We start from the raw sequence: 15,867 nt of genomic DNA, 5'->3' as shown, positions 1-15,867 counted from the left end.
GTCTGAGGAAGCAAGGTTCAGGGGTGCCCCTAAGTAGTAGATTTAGGGGAGTTACAAGTAGGAAAAATGCAGGGACCAATAGGTCCCTTCCCTGGGGTGGGTACTCCCCCTATTATGCCACCCTCCAGTAGGAGGGGGCATGAGTCTGTCCCTGGGTGGCTGAGTCCCCCCATCTGCAAGATGGCGGGGACTGAGAGTTGTGCTTTACCTTGCCTCCCCCACCTGAGGGTGGAGTTGGCAGAGGTGGGCACGCCACTCTTCCTCACTTCTTTCTCCCGCCAGTTCTCCCGCCCAAAGTGGGGGTCAGAACCAGTGAGGACCAAATGCTGAAAGCAGCAAGTGGCCTGGGGAAGCTCACAAAGGCGGCAAGCCTTTGAAGATTCTCCTTCGTGAACCTTGCCCATCCTGGGGGAGGAGGCTTGGCACCTCGTCCCAGGATGGGCATTGTTTTAGGCCCCAGAGAGAGGCAGGCTCGCGACCCAAGGATCCAGAAACATGTCTGGGGTTGGCAGCTGAAAGCAGCCACTCAGCCTGGACACTAGTGGAAGGTTAGTTTTCAGGGGGCATCTTTAAGATGCCCTCTGTGTGCATTTTTCATTAAATCCCACTCTGGCATCAGTCTGGGTTTAACCCCTTCGGTGCTCATGACGGAACGGTTCCGTCATGAGCCACGGTTGAGCTGTGCTCATGACGGAACCGTTCCGTCATGACCACGCCCGCGCAAGATTCCGTCAGCACAGCGGCGGAATCTGTGCAGCATGGAAGGGGTTAATGTGCTGAGAAGTTTGATATCAAACTTCTCAGTTTTCAGCGTAGCCATTATGGTACTGTGGAGTTCGTAATGACAAACTCCTAGCACCATATACTCTTAATGGCAGCACTGCACTTACAATGTCTAAGAATGGCCTTAGATACTGTAGGTGTACAGGGTTCATGCACCTGTACCCTCACTACTGGTATAGTGCAACCAGCTAGAGGGGTTACTGATCTATGCCAGGGCGGTGGGTTGTAGGCAAGACACACAGAGATGTGTGCCATGTCGACTCTTTACTTTGTTCTGCACCAAAACTCTGCAGCCTGAGAAGGCAGTGTGTGAGTGTAAGGGTACAGGACCTCTAAGGGATTCTGGGTAACAGACCCTGGTGGGAGGCAGTCAAATCACCCCATCCTGGATTCCCCTGGGTGTCTAGTTTTCAAAAATGTATAAGTTTGCTAGGTTTCCCAAGGTGCCGGCAGAGCTAGGGTTCACAAACTACAGCTAGGCACTTTGCCAAAAAAAGGTAATTTTTCTGTGCGAAATTGAGGTGTGACCACGTTGCGTTTTGCGCCGTTTACTGTCGCGGGCACTAGGCCAACCCGCACGAGTGAGGTATCATTTTTCTCGTAAGACTTTGGGGAACGCGGGGTGGGTGGAAATTTGTGGATCCACGCAGATTCCAGAACTTTCCACCACAGAAATGTGGGGAAAATGTGGTTTTTTGGAAAATATTTTAGGTTTGCAAGGGATTCTGGGTGACAGACCCTGGTGGGAGGCAGTCGAGTCACCCCATCCTGGATTCCCCTGGGTGTCTAGTTTTTAAGATTGTATAGGTTTGCTAGGTATCCCAAGGTGCCCGCAAAGCTAGGGTTCAAAAACTACAGCTAGGCACTTTGCCAAGAAGGGTCATTTTTCACTGCGAAATTGAGGTGTGACCACGTCGCGTTTTGCGCCGTTTCCTGTCGCGGGCACTAGGTCGACCCACACAAGTGAGGTACCATTTTTCTCGTAAGACTTTGGGGAACGGGGGGTGGGTGGAAATTTGTGGATCCACGCAGATTCCAGAACTTTCCACCACAGAAATGTGGGGAAAATGTGTTTTTTTGGACAATTTTTTAGGTTTGCAAGGGATTCTGGGTAACAGACCCTGGTGGGAGGCAGTCAAGTCACCCCATCCTGGATTACCCTGAGTGTCTAGTTTTCAAAAATGTATAGGTTTGCCAGGTTTCCCTAGGTGCCGGCAGAGGTAGGGTTCACAAACCACAGCTAGGCACTTCGCCAAAAAAGGGTCATTTTTCACTGCAAAATTGAGGTGTGACCACGTTGCGTTTTGCGCCTTTTCTTGTCGCGGGCACTAGACCGACCTGCACAAGTGAGGTATCATTTTTCTCATAAGACTTTGGGGAACGCGGGGTGGGTGGAAATGTGTGGATCCATGCAGATTCCAGAACTTTCCACCACAGAAATGTGGGGACAATGTGTTTTTTTTTACAATTTTTTAGGTTTGCAAGGGATTCTGGGAAACAGACCCTGGTGGGAGGCAATCAAGTCACCCCATCCTGGATTCCCCTGGGTGTCTAGTTTTAAAAATGTATAGGTTTGCTAGGTTGCCCAAGGTGTCCGCAGAGCTAGGGTTCACAAACCACAGCTAGGCACTTTGCCAAAAAGGGTCCTTTTTCACTGCAAAATTGAGGTGTGACCACGTTGCGTTTTGCGCCGTTTCCTGTCGCGGGCACTAGGCCGACCCGCACAATGAGGTATCATTTTTCTCGAACGACTTTGGAGAATGCGGGGTGGGTGGAAATTTGTGGATCCACGCAGATTCCAGAACTTTCCACCACAGAAATGTGGGGAAAATGTTGTTTTTTTGGACAATTTTTTAGGTTTGAAAGGGATTCTGGGTAACAGACCCTGGTGGGAGGCAGTCAAGTCACCCCATCCTGGATTCCCCTGGGTGTCTAGTTTTCAAAAATGTATAGGTTTGCTAGGTTTCCCAAGGTGCCCGCAGAGTTAGGGTTCAAAAACTACAGCTAGGCACTTCGCCAAAGAAGGGTCATTTTTCACTGCGAAATTGAGCTGTGACCATGTTGCGTTTTGCGCCGTTTCCTGTCGCGGGCACTAGGTCGACCCACACAAGTGAGGTACCATTTTTCTCGTAAGACTTTGGGGAACGCGGGGTGGGTCAAAATTTGCAGATCCACGCAGATTCCAAAACTTTCCACCACAGAAATGTGGGGAAAATGTGTTTTTTTGGACGATTTTTTAGGTTTGCAAGGGATTCTGGGTAACAGACCCTGGTGGGAGGCAGTCAAGTCACCCCATCCTGGATTCCCCTGGGTGTCTAGTTTTCAAAAATGTATAGGTTTGCTACGTTTCCCAAGTTGCCCGTAGAGCTAGGGTTCAAAAACTACAGCTAGGCACTTTGCCAAAAAAGGGTCATTTTTCACTGCGAAATTGAGGTGTGACCACGTTGCGTTCTGCGCCGTTTCCTGTCGCGGGCACTAGGCCGACCTGCACAAGTGAGGTATAATTTTTCTCGTACGACTTTGGGGAACGCGGGGTGTGTGGAAATTTGTGGATCCACGCAGATTCCAGAACTTTCCACCACAGAAATGTGGGGAAAATGTGTTTTTTTTGGACAATTTTTTAGGTTTGAAAGGGATCCTGGGTAACAGACCCTGGTGGGAGGCAGTCAATTCACCCCATCCTGGATTCCCCTGGGTGTCTAGTTTTCAAAAATGTATAGGTTTGCTACGTTTCCCAAGGTGCCCGTAGAGCTGTCTAATTTTCAAAAATGTATAGGTTTGGTAGGTTTCCCTAGGTGCCGGCAGAGCTAGGGTTCAAAAACTACAGCTAAGCACTTTGCCAAAAAAGTGTCATTTTTCTCTGCAAAATTGAGGTGTGTCCACGTTGCGTTTTGAGCCGTTTCCTTTCGCGGGCACTGGGCCGACTCACACAAGTGAGGTACCATTTTTCTCTGTAGACTTTGGGGACCGTGGGGTGGGTGGAAATTTGTGGATCCACGCAGATTCCAGAACTTTCCACCACAGAAATGTGGGGAAAATGTGTTTTTTTGGACAATTTTTTAGGTTTGCAAGGGATTCTGGGTAACAGAACCTGGTGGGAGGCAGTCAGGTCACCCCATCATGGATTCCCCTGGGTGTCTAGTTTTAAAAAATGTATAGGTTTGCTACGTTTCCCTAGGTGCCGGCAGAGCTAGTGTTAAACAACTACAGCTAGACACTTCGCAAAAAAAGGGTACATTTTCATTGTGAAAATGTGGTGTGTTCACGTTGGGTTTTGAGCCATTTCCTGTCGTGAGCACTATGCCTACACACACAAGTGAGGTACCATTTTTATCGGGAGACTTAGGGTAATTCAGATTTGTAAAGCAACTGTTATTACCTATTGATTTTTGATGCATTTCTGCCTTCCAAATGAAATACATTGTGTAAAAAAGAAGTCATTTTGAAAAGTGACCGATAATTCTCATGCTAGTATGAGTATTCCCAATTTCGAAAATGTGCAAATATGTACTGTTTCTACACTCTATAATTTGTTCCCATTTCAGAAATACATAGGTGTCTTTCATACTGATTTTTCCATGTATACATTTTCCCACAATAATTGCTATATACCTGGAACATAATAAAAAACCATTGCAAATTGCTGCTCAGTTTTTGACTCTGGGTTCGTCGGGTTCATGGTGAACCTATGAAAAGGCCAAATATATCCCCACAACCAGGAAGGTCCAGCGGATGTAACGGTATATTTCTTTCAAAGAGCTGTCATAATTAGAAGAAGTTACAGGTAAAAAACGTTGACACAAAAGGCTGTTTTTTTCAACTAATTTTCAATTTTTCCTATATTTAACTGTTAGTTTCTATGAAGAAACCTTGATGGATCTACACAAATGACCCCTTGCTGATTTCAGAATTTTATCTACTTTTCTAAAATGTATAGCTTTCCAGGATCCATTATTGCTTTCACACCCATTTCTACCATTAACTGGAAGGAGGTTGAAAGCACAAAAAATAGCAAAAAAAGGCTATGTCCCAGAAAAATGCCAACACTGTGTAAAAAATGTTGCTTTTCTGACGAAAGCCTGTCATTCCCTAAAAGCTGGGAAAATGGTGATTTCAGCCCCACAAACCCTTTTTTGATACCATTTGCAGAGAAACACCCAGACGCTTTCATTTGCAGCTCGTTTTTCCCATTTCCCCCCCAAAAAATTTTTTTTGCTGTATTTTGGCTAATTTCTGGGACCCCTCCAGGGGAATCCACAATCCCTGGGTACCTTTAGAATCCCCATAATGTTGGAAGAAAAGGACGCAAATTTGGCATGGATACCTTATGTGGTCAAAACGTTACAGGGGCCTAAGCGCGCACAACCCCAAATAGCCCAAAAAAGGCTTAGCACGGGGGGAAAAAGGCCTAGCAGCGAAGGGGTTAAATACCAGTAGCTGATATTTCTCAAACCCCTGACAGATCCACCCTCTTTGACCCCTTTGGGCCGCACTGTGAATGATCTTCTCTGTTGTTCTGACTCCGTCAAGGTCAGGGATGTTCATTTCAATAAGAACTTTGTATGGTCATTTCAAAATATGTGCAATATAGAACAAACCACATTGGCATGTAATTAAAGTCAACAGAAGCACAGAAACAAGGAAATAGAAATTTTAAATACCAGTAGCTGATATTTCTCCAACCCCCTTTATGCCAGCACATTCTACACTCAAAGCAAGAAGGAATCAATAAGGCCAGTGACCTATACAATGGGGTTCATGCTAAGATCCCCATATCTTGCCATGTTTGAGCAGGTATCCATGGACCTCGTATATGGATGACTCCATGTACATGTCCACTCTTCAGATACAGCCCTCTAAAGATGGTGCTTCGCCACCTGCCAATTTTGTGCCACGTCACTTTGAACAAGGGGTTGAAGGAGGGATTTGGTTTATCAATTTGTCTTTTGAGCTGCTTCAGAGGTGGAGTGGACTGGATAGCCCATGACTATGAGTTCCTCCTCCATGTTTCACCAGGATGTTTCACCAGAATGTTACACTCACACTGTGTAGAAGAAGACTTTCAGTAATGTGTGGCACCATACGCACATAGGGGAGGAATCCTGCTTCCCTAGCCAGACCACATGTGCATGAGTTAGGCCCTATGAAGGTCATTCAACAGAATGAGTCTAATATAACTACCTCGACTGCTGACATTTGAGTATCCTGCCACACCATTTCAGTGCGCTTTCTGACATCCTCCGTCCATGCATTTCTAAGTGTTGGGAATATGTCTGGTGAGACCTAGAAAGTCGGGTAAACTTCTTGAACTTCTTACCCTACACCCCTTCCCCCAGCCACCCCCAAAAAATAATTTGCTGTGATTTGGGCCTTGGGATGCTCTCATATCTTCACGCATGATCTCTTATTTCCATAAATGTTTTGCCACCTAGTAGTTCAGCTGAGATAGATGGGAATAGATGTCATTGCTTTGGAAAGCAACCAGATACAGAAGTCGCCGTGGTTCTCTACCAACAACTGAAATTTGAGATTCTTCTGGATAAGACAGCACAATTTATTTAGCAGGGATGAATGGACTCATAATATGAGCTTTAAGATTCTGGTGAATCATCAACTTCCTGGTGGAAAAAGTGAGTCTGAGGGTGACTGCTTGCATCAACTCAAACAAGAATACTGACACAGAGTTAAGTACAGGATCCCTTCTGGTCTGTGTGTTAGGTTTGGGTGTTAGCTATTGATGTATTAAGAATGTGTGTAATGCACATAGACTAACAAAGACCTTTATACCACTATTATTCCTATGGTCATTCTAAACATTTTCTTCAAAACTCATATTTCCTGTTGAGTAAATATGATTTTTATCATGCTTGTGCCATTTTGTTTATTGAATTGGTCCTGATTTTTAAAACTGGTTTGATTGCGCACTGTAGGAAGCTGGCTCTGTATATACTATACCAAAGTGAGGTAAAGTGTGCACAGAGTCCTGTGAAACCCCAAAGGTAGCCAGAGGTAAAGTTAGATAGAACCTTACTCTCTAATTTTGGTAGAGTGGTCGAGCAGTAAGTCAGTATCAGATGACAGTGTTAAGCATTTGTTGTGCACACTCAGTCAGCAAATGATATCACGCACTCAAAGACTGAACTGAGAACAATTTTGTTTGTATAAAAATATTTTTTTAGTTATTTTATTTCTTAGACCCAAGCAAATCTGGCACAGGTATGCGATAAATACTTTACAGTAGTAAACAGTTTGAAATGTAATTGTATATGCACTTTGTTTTGACTTACAGTATGGTTTCAGAGAAAAGCAATACTTTGTAAATACAGTACATAGACTTGAATGGGATTTTCAGTAAAATTACAGGTAAGTTGCTTTTGAGATTACTTTTCTTACTCAGAGTAGTATACCTGGATACTACTTTGGGACATTTCCTATAAACAGGTAAGTAAAATCGTTTTTGCTAGTTAGTGCAATTTCAAAGAATGTCTTCGGGTTTTCAAACTCCACACTTGGAAACTTTTCCAAGAAAAACAGTCAATGTTATCCTACAGAGGAAAATAGTGTTATCGATTTGAAGGTAAGTATTTGGTAGTGGGAGTTGAGGTCCTGCGGGTAGACTCAGGGGTCCCCCAGAGTCAAGGATGCACTCTAGTTACACCCTCAGCGGCACTAGGGCGGCCAGGTGCAGAGTGCTGAGGCCCAATGTTATCCAACAGGTGATAGGGGTCCTTCGATTGGTGGCTGCTGATGAGCAGGCCACCTGGTTGTGGGAGCAAGGCTCCTGGACTTTAGCTAAGGGAAAATAGGAAAACAAAGTAGAACCAAAGGTGCACCCTCAGCGACACTAGGGTGGCCGAGTGCAGGTTGCTGTTTCGACGTAGGGCGCCCTGTTGTTTTCAATGGGGAACCTCCAGTTTGCAAAGGCACTGCAGGCATGGGGACGAAGGTCTTCTGGGTGCGACCACCACTTCAAAAGGTAAGTTGGGAAGTTAGGGGTTGGTTAGGCACAGTCGGTTTGGGCACCCAAGGCGGTGGGGCGTCGGTTGCAGAGGTGCCTTTTGGGGTCGGATCTTCTTACCAGCTCCTGGTCGCGGTTGGGGGGACCTGTTGGATTTAGGCTGCAGGTGTCGGCTGGAGGCTTGGGGCAGGTCAGGGGTTGCCGGATCTCGGATCAGGATCGCTGGGGTGACCTCCTCGTGGTGTTTGCCCACTCAAGCTCGGCTGTGAACAGCGGGTGCAGAGTGGGGCAGGTCCACGGTGTCCAGACGGAACCAGAGGTTACAGATGAACACATCCGGTGTTCAAAGGAGACACAGTTTTTGGGGTTGAAGGCAGGTAGGTCCTCCGGGGTTTTCGAGGTTGCTGGCTGCAGAACACACTGGGATTTCACAGGAGCAGGTTCGAGGTGGAGACAGTCTGGTAGGATTGGGGCCAAGTCAGTGGGGGTCTTCCTCTTGTTAGCTGCTGCACGGCTGTTCGGTCCTTCTTCTTCTTCTTCTCCTTGTAGTTTCTTCTTGTCTGAGGAAGCAAGGTTCAGGGGTGCCCCTAAGGAGTAGATTTAGGGGAGTTACAAGTAGGAAAAAGGCAGGGACCAATGGGTCCCTTCCCTGGGGTGGGTACACCTCCTATTATGCCACCCTCCAGTAGGAGGGGGCATGAGCCTGTCCATGGGTGGCTGAGTCCCCCCATCTGCAAGATGGCGGGGACTGAGAGTTGTGCTTCACCGTTCCTCCCCCACCTGAGGGGTAGAGGTGGGTAAGCCTCTCTTACTCACTTCTTTCTCCCGCCAGTTCTCCCGCCCAAGGTGGGAGTCAGAACCAGTGAGGACCAAATGCTGAAAGCAGCAAGTGGCCTGGGGAAGCTCACAAAGGCGGCAAGCCTTTGAAGATTCTCCTTCGTGAACCTTGCCCATCCTGGGGGAGGAGGCTTGGCACCTCGTCCCAGGATGTGCATTGTTTCAGGCCCCAGAGAGAGGCAGGCTCTCGACCCAAGGATCCAGAAACATGTCTGGGGGTGGCAGCTGAAAGCAGCCACTCAGCCTAGACACTAGTGGTAGGTTCGTTTTCAGGGGGCATCTTTAAGATGCCCTCTGTGTGCATTTTTCATTAAATCCCACACTGGCATCAGTGTGGGTTTAATGTGCTGAGAAGTTTGATACCAAACTTCTCAGTTTTCAGCGTAGCCATTATGGTACTGTGGAGTTCGTAATGACAAACTCCTAGCACCATATACTCTTAATGGCAGCACTGCACTTACAATGTCTAAGAATGGCCTTAGATAATATAGGGGTACAGGGTTCATGCACCTGTACCCTCACTACTGGTATAGTGCACCCAGCTAGAGGGGTGACTGATCTATGCCAGGGCAGTGGGTTGTAGGCATGACACACAGAGATGTGTGCCATGTCGACTCTTTACTTTGTTGTGCACTGAAACTCTGCAGCCTGAGAAGGCAGTGTGTGAGTGTAAGGGTACAGGACCTCTAAGGGTGGCACAATAATTGCTGCAGCCCTTAGAGGCCTTCTCTGGTCACAGTGCCCTGGGTACCTGTGGGACCATTTACCAGGGGCTGACCTGTGGTCAGAGATGCCAATTGACTTCAATGCAGTTTTAGGAACAGAACATAGGCCCTGGGGACCTGATTAGCAGAAGCCCATGGGCACACTCAGTCAAAGCACATCAGCAATTCAGCAATACGTGGGGGCAACCATGCAGAAAGAGGGCACTTTCTCACACGCACATGTACAAAGCTATGTGTGAGGATGCAGTGGGGCCCACCCCGAGGGCGCGTCTTGATTCGGACATAGATTTAGACACACCTCTTGCAGATAGAGACTGGGACAAGGTTAATGAACTCCCTTATACGGGGGTCCTGTACTGCACGTTTTAAATTGACTCATTGCAATTTCTCGCACAGGTCCTACATAACCCCAAGGGGACCTCAGAAATGGGATCCTACCTGCTCAGCTGTTTGCCTCAGGTGCGGAATGAACGTGAAGGATTTTATGCATCTGGCCTGGCATTGTGGAGGAGTACAGGGAAACTGGGCACAGGTGATCCTGGAAATACATAGGGCAGCACACATCACCTTTGATTTCTCCCCGGGTTCCTGTCTATTGGGCAATATTGTAAGGCCAAAGGATAAAAAAAATGTCCGAAACATTTTTGCAGTTGGCTCTGGTGTCGGCCAGAAGACATGTGGCCATCAACTGGTTGGGACAAGGCACCCCTGATTTTGATCGCTGGCGCAGGGATGTCATGGAATGGGAGGCTGCAGAGGAGGCCCATCTAAGACTTAGCTGGAGGGATGAAAAGGCAGAGGAGGATATTGTTGAGTGGAGTGGTCCGTGTGCTGTGTTCCTAGATCCGGAAAGGGATACTGAGGCTGAGGGTATAGGTATTGTTAGTGACTCAGAAGATGAGTGATTGGTTGGGTGGAAGGTATGAATAATGCATGATCATTGTTTCTTGCTAAGGGTGGATTGTAAGGGAGTGGTCAGTGTGTCCTGCAAGAGACTGGAGAGAAATGTTTCAATTGATGTGTAAAATGTAAATGTAAATGTTGTATACTTGTAAAGCGCACAGCTGCCCCAGCAACGGGGCATCCCGGCGCTGTATACCGCTGGGGAACCCATCCTGGCTTTCCCTGTGAGATGGTCCCTACTGGGCATCTCCAAGGTGAAGACAAGCATCCCGGGCGCTGATGGGGCCGTAAGTGGAGATTAAGCAAGCTATTGCCCAGAGTTGCTGAGTGGGATCCATGGTTAGAGTAGGCACCGAGGCGAGAATTATCGAGTCCGCTGACCTTGGCCCAAGACCCTGCCGCGTCGGGAATCGAACTCTGGTCCCGGTCCGACCTCTGCTTCCGGGTCTGCCGCCTCTAACCAGTGAGCCACACCACTCCACTGTCACTTTATTATGCTGAACAACTTGGGAAATAATATGATGTATACTTCTCTCTTCCTCCCCTAGAAGTGCTGCACTAGTGAGTGTTCTTGAAAATGTAAATCCAAATTTAAAAAACGAGTTTGGGAATTTTACTGTACGGTGTCCTTAACGTCAATAGTGTATGGTGACTGCTTGATCCCATCATGTGTTTGTCTGCAGAATAGCCTGCTGCATGAGGCACAACTACCACTGGTGAGTAGAACGTCTCAGTCCCCGTGACTCAATAAGACAGTGTTGTGTTAAGTTGGTAGGACAACCCCTTCCCAAATTAACCTGTTTTCCGACACTTCAGCTTTCTCATTCTTTCTTCGGGTGTTGCTATGCCAAAGTGAGGAGTCACAATCCTGAGGATGTGAGAAGGGTAAGACGTGATGAAGCGAGGATGGTAAATTCTGAGTATTGAAAAAGCTCTGTGTAAAATAAGTCATCCTGGCGGACCTCTGTTTGTAAGAATGCTGGGGCTTGAGAAAGGAACGTATTGAGAAGGTTGAGATCCCAGCATGTGAGGCCAATGATTTCTGAAGTGCAGATAAGGCTGAGAGTAGATGAATGTAACTGGTTACATCTGAAGTAAAAGAGAAATAGAGTCCTAAGATGTGGGAAGATCAGATGTTTCAGACCATGAAGTACCAAAGAGTTGGAACACGTAGACCCTGACATTGAGCAGGTAAAGGCTGAGTGCTGTGAGAAAAGGCTCCAGGCCGAGGATAGGTGATGTTTAGACTGCAGACTGCAGAGAGTGCTGAATGAGCACAAAAGGCTGAGTTTGAGACTAGAGCCAATACAAAAGTGTAGGTCGGTGAGATGTGTGGTGTAAATATAAGGGGGAAATAAAGACTGCCCCTTTCAGATAAGGCAGATCCCACAAGCCCCCAGAGGTTGGACCACTCCAAGGTTTATTTTCACATGTCACTTTGAGGTTTACAATCTATTCCTTACCAGCTCCAAGATCGTAGTACAAAGTGCGAGAAATTTACTGAGCTGCCCTTTCGCTTCCTGGTTCTCATGAATGAATGCTTCCTGAAGATCTGCGAAAGAGAAACAGTGAGACTGGCCCACAGGAAGCCAGTGGATGGTGTGGAGCTCCTGAAGCAACCTTTAGGGGAAAGAAACAATAGACATCATGATAAAGTTCATTAAGTAAAATGAAAAAATAAATCCTTACTTGCTGCATATTTTATTTAAAAGAGTATGGTTAATGAATCTTGACTGTACAGGCATTACAGCACCTTAAACACCATCTAGATAACAACCTTGTATAGTGGTCCTAGAGAGATGGCCGTGCCCTAACTGTACCTGTGACCCGACAGCCCTGTGATGGATGGGCCGTTAGAACAGAGGACAAGGATGGTGGAGCCAGCTAAGGACCCGCTATCCGAAAGCCTGTGGCTGCCCCACCTCTAAGGCCCTGACTACAAGTTAAGCAGGTTTTATTCCTGGGTGGGATATGGCTCAATCCAATTATAACCAGCCTGGTGTTTCTGCTGCCAGGTGTTTTGGGTAGAAAACTTTACTCAGTTTTACCGGCTGGTTCACTGTGCGATTGAGTTGCAAGTGCAGCATAGCCTTGATGACAGACCGTTGCCCAACCCCCTTCTGGTCAGTGGGAGAGAAACATATCATGCTCCCTCTGCCGGGTCACATCCTCCCCTTTCCGATACTGCCATACCCACACCCTACCCAAGTCCCAAACCAGCACCCTGCTCTCATGTTCCACCTCCTTAGAGCAGGTGATAAGGGAGAATATTAATCCCACATAATTGGGAAATACGTTGGAATTTCACCAGGGAAAAATGGGTCCAGGCATTATTCCTCATTCTGTGTAGATTAACGTGCAATAGCTGGATTTATGTGCAGGGATGCCAACCCGAAATGCTATTTCTGGCCTCAAGGTTGTTGTGTCATGGGACCTAGGCCCACATGCTGCTAAAATAATAGACACTAGTTGTGATGGTGCATAACTGGCTCTGGACGCATGATCCTGGTCACTTTTATTGGCAGCGTCACCTGACGGTGACCCCTTTAATGGGTGGGTGGGGGCGGGGCTGCCTCATCATGTGTCCAGGAGAACACTACAAAGGCATCCACGCACATAAATCCGCATTATTTGTAATTGATGCCTGAATGTGGCAAGGGATCTGCAAGCATCTGCTGTTTTTTGTAAAATGGACCCCCTGTCAGACTCTAAGGACCGTCTTTGTTCCATGGTCATATTTATGATAGCCACAGAGTGGGGTACAAATGGTAAACACAGTGGGTGTAGAAAGATGCTGCGTCCATGCACTAGCCTGGGGATCCATCACACAGATACAAATATTGCGATGCATTGGCAGAGATTCCACACACAGGTACAGACCTGGAGATATGCTGCAAGCTGGCACCAAAGTGTGGCACTGCAATGAGTAGTTGGCATCCTAAAGCTTCCTGTTTTTTCAACAAATGCAGATGTTTCACATTCCTGAGCCAGCTGTGGACAAAGCACAATGCTGGTTAATCACAACAATTACAAATGTATCATGATGTAGAGTTCTTGATTTATGTAGTCAAAATCACGAGCTATAAATAGCAAAAATCAACAAAAGTTGGTTTCCAACTCTACCTTTGATTATTTCTTTGACAATAGAAGCTCTTTTTTAAATAGATATTGATGCTGTGACGGACAGTGGAGGAGCATCAGCAGAATGGCACAGTATAGGAATGGATGAGAGACACAGAGTGCAGGAATTAATTCTGACATAAACGCCATTGATCAGGAAGGATTTGCAAGACGAGAATCAATGAGTTTACGAGTGAGTTTGGAAATCATGCACATAGTCAGTGATTATACTAAAAACCTGTCATGGATGCGGCCCACCAGGACCTGTGTTGGTCACAATCGGGATGGTGAGGTTATTTGACATCCATCTTGGAGCATGTCAAGAAAGTGGCCTGTCTTAGGTGAAGGGTTTAAGCCCAGATGAAGTCTCACTTACCAGGTGAAAGCTTTCCTGACGAGGTAGAACTTGAAGAAGGGAATGTCCTGAAGAAGTTTCCACTGAATGGCCTCTCTGTGCCAGTCCCCCAGAGTCATCGTATCTGCCCCTTCCTCCTGGTGGGTATGTAAAACTCCAAAGGGGGAGAAGACATAGTGCTCGGGGTTTACTTGACTCTTCGGGACCACTACCAAGTCATAGGGCCTGCAAAAAAACCCAGAAGCTATAGAGAAGCAAGTCCATAATCCCTTAATATTTGTGCCCTTATCTCAGTCAAAATCTCCTCCAACACACACAAACAATATTTCAATGGGATACATTCCCAGGCACGATAATAGAGCAAAGTACCCTCCGGGGCACCTCCTGTACTCCACCTAAAGGGCATCTGCTGTACTCAGGCTACAGGGCATCTCCTGTACTCCACCTAAAGGGCATGTCCTGTACTTGGGCTAAAGGGTATCTCCTGTACTCTACCTAAAGGTCCTCTCCTATACTCAGGTTACAGAGCATCTCCTGTACTCCACGTAAAGGGCATCTCCTGTACTCAGGCTACAGAGCATCTCCTATACTCGGGCTACAGGGCATCGCCTGTACTCGGGCTACAGAGCATCTTCTGTACTCCACATAAAGGGCATTTCCTGTACTCGGGCTACAGAGCATCTTCTGTACTTCACCTAAAGGGCATCTCCTGTACTCAGGTTACAGAGCATCTCTTGTACTCAAGCTACAGAACATCTTCTGCACTCTGGCTACACGGCATCTCCTGTACTCAAGCTACAGGGCATCTCCTGTACTCCACGTAAAGGGCATCTCCTGTACTCAGGCTACAGAGCATCTCCTATACTCGGGCTACAGGGCATCTGCTGTACTCGGGCTACAGAGCATCTTCTGTACTCCACCTAAAGGGCATTTCCTGTACTCAGGCTACAGAGCATCTCTTGTACTCAAGCTACAGAGCATCTTCTGTACTCAGGCTACAGGGCATCTCCTGTACTCCACCTAAAGGGTATCTGCTGTACTCAGGGTACAGAGATCTCCTGTACTCAGGCTACAGGCCATCGCCTGTCCTCAGGCTTCAGGGCATCTCTTGTACTCAAGCTCCTGTACTCAGGCTGCAGGGCATCTCCTGTACTCAAGCTACGGAGCATCTCCTGTACTCAGGCTACAGAGCATCTCCTGTACTCAAGGTACGAGCAATCTCCTCTACTCAGACTGCAGGGCATCTCCTGTACTCAGGCTACAGGGCATCTCCTGTACTCAGGCTACATGGCATCACCTGTACTCAGGCTAAGGGCATCATCTGTACTCAGGCTATAGGGCATCTGTATAGAGGCTGCAGGGCATCTCCTGTATTCAGGCTACAGAGCATCTCCTGTACTCAGGCTGCAGGGCATCTCCTGTAATCAGGCTACAGAGCATCTCCTGCACTCAGGCTACAGAGCATCTCCTGTACTCAGGCTACAGAGCATCTCCCGTACTCCACCTAAAGGGCATCTCCTGTACTCAGACTGCAGAGCATCTCCTGTAATCAAGCTACAGGGAATAATCTGTACTCACACTACAGGGTATCTCCTGTACACAGGCTACAGAGCATCTCCTGTACTCAGACTACAGTGCATCATCTGTACACAGGCTACAGAGCATCTCCTGTACTCAGACTACAGTGCATCATCTGTACTCAGGCTACAGAGCATCTCCTGTACTCAGGCTGCAGGGCATCTCCTGTACTCAGGCTGCCGGGCATCTCCTGTACACAGACTGCAGGGCATCTCCTGTATACAGACTGCAGGGCATCTCCTGTGCACAGACTGCTTGGCATCTCCTATACTCAGACTGCAGGGCATCTCCTGTACTTAGGCTACAGCACATCTCCTGTACTCAGACTGCAGGGCATTTCCTGTACTCAGACTGCAGGGCATCTCCTGTGCTCAGGCTCCAGGGCATCTCCTGTACTCAGGCTACAGAGCATCTCCTGTACTCAGGCTACAGAGCATCTTCTATACTCAGGCTACAGGGCATCTTCTGTACTCAGGCTACAGGGCATTACCTGTACTCAGGCTACAGGGCATCATCTGTACTCGGGCTACAGGGCATCATCTATACTCGGGCTACAGGGCATCTCCTGTACTCGGGCTACACAGCATCTCTTGTAATCAGGCTGCAGA

The 15,867-nt window shown here is 47.5% G+C and overlaps 1 protein-coding gene across 1 annotated transcript in view; it reads right to left on the bottom strand.

Moving 5' to 3' along the window:
• Positions 1-15,867, bottom strand: part of DNHD1 (dynein heavy chain domain 1) — an 856,151-nt gene that overhangs the window by 719,991 nt on the left and 120,293 nt on the right. The window contains exons 5-7 of the mRNA XM_085623548.1: positions 13,703-13,906; positions 13,087-13,197; positions 11,670-11,826 (exon numbers count right to left, since the gene is read on the bottom strand). Coding sequence (XP_085479674.1) covers positions 11,670-11,826; positions 13,087-13,197; positions 13,703-13,906 — 472 coding nt within the window. The remainder of the gene's footprint in view (positions 1-11,669; positions 11,827-13,086; positions 13,198-13,702; positions 13,907-15,867) is intronic.

The sequence above is a fragment of the Triturus cristatus genome, chromosome 8, assembly GCF_964204655.1.
Source record: "Triturus cristatus chromosome 8, aTriCri1.1, whole genome shotgun sequence".
NCBI classification, from domain to species: Eukaryota; Metazoa; Chordata; class Amphibia; order Caudata; family Salamandridae; genus Triturus; species Triturus cristatus.
The sequence above is the reverse complement of the archived record's forward strand: the minus strand, read 5'-3'. Positions and strand labels throughout refer to the sequence as shown.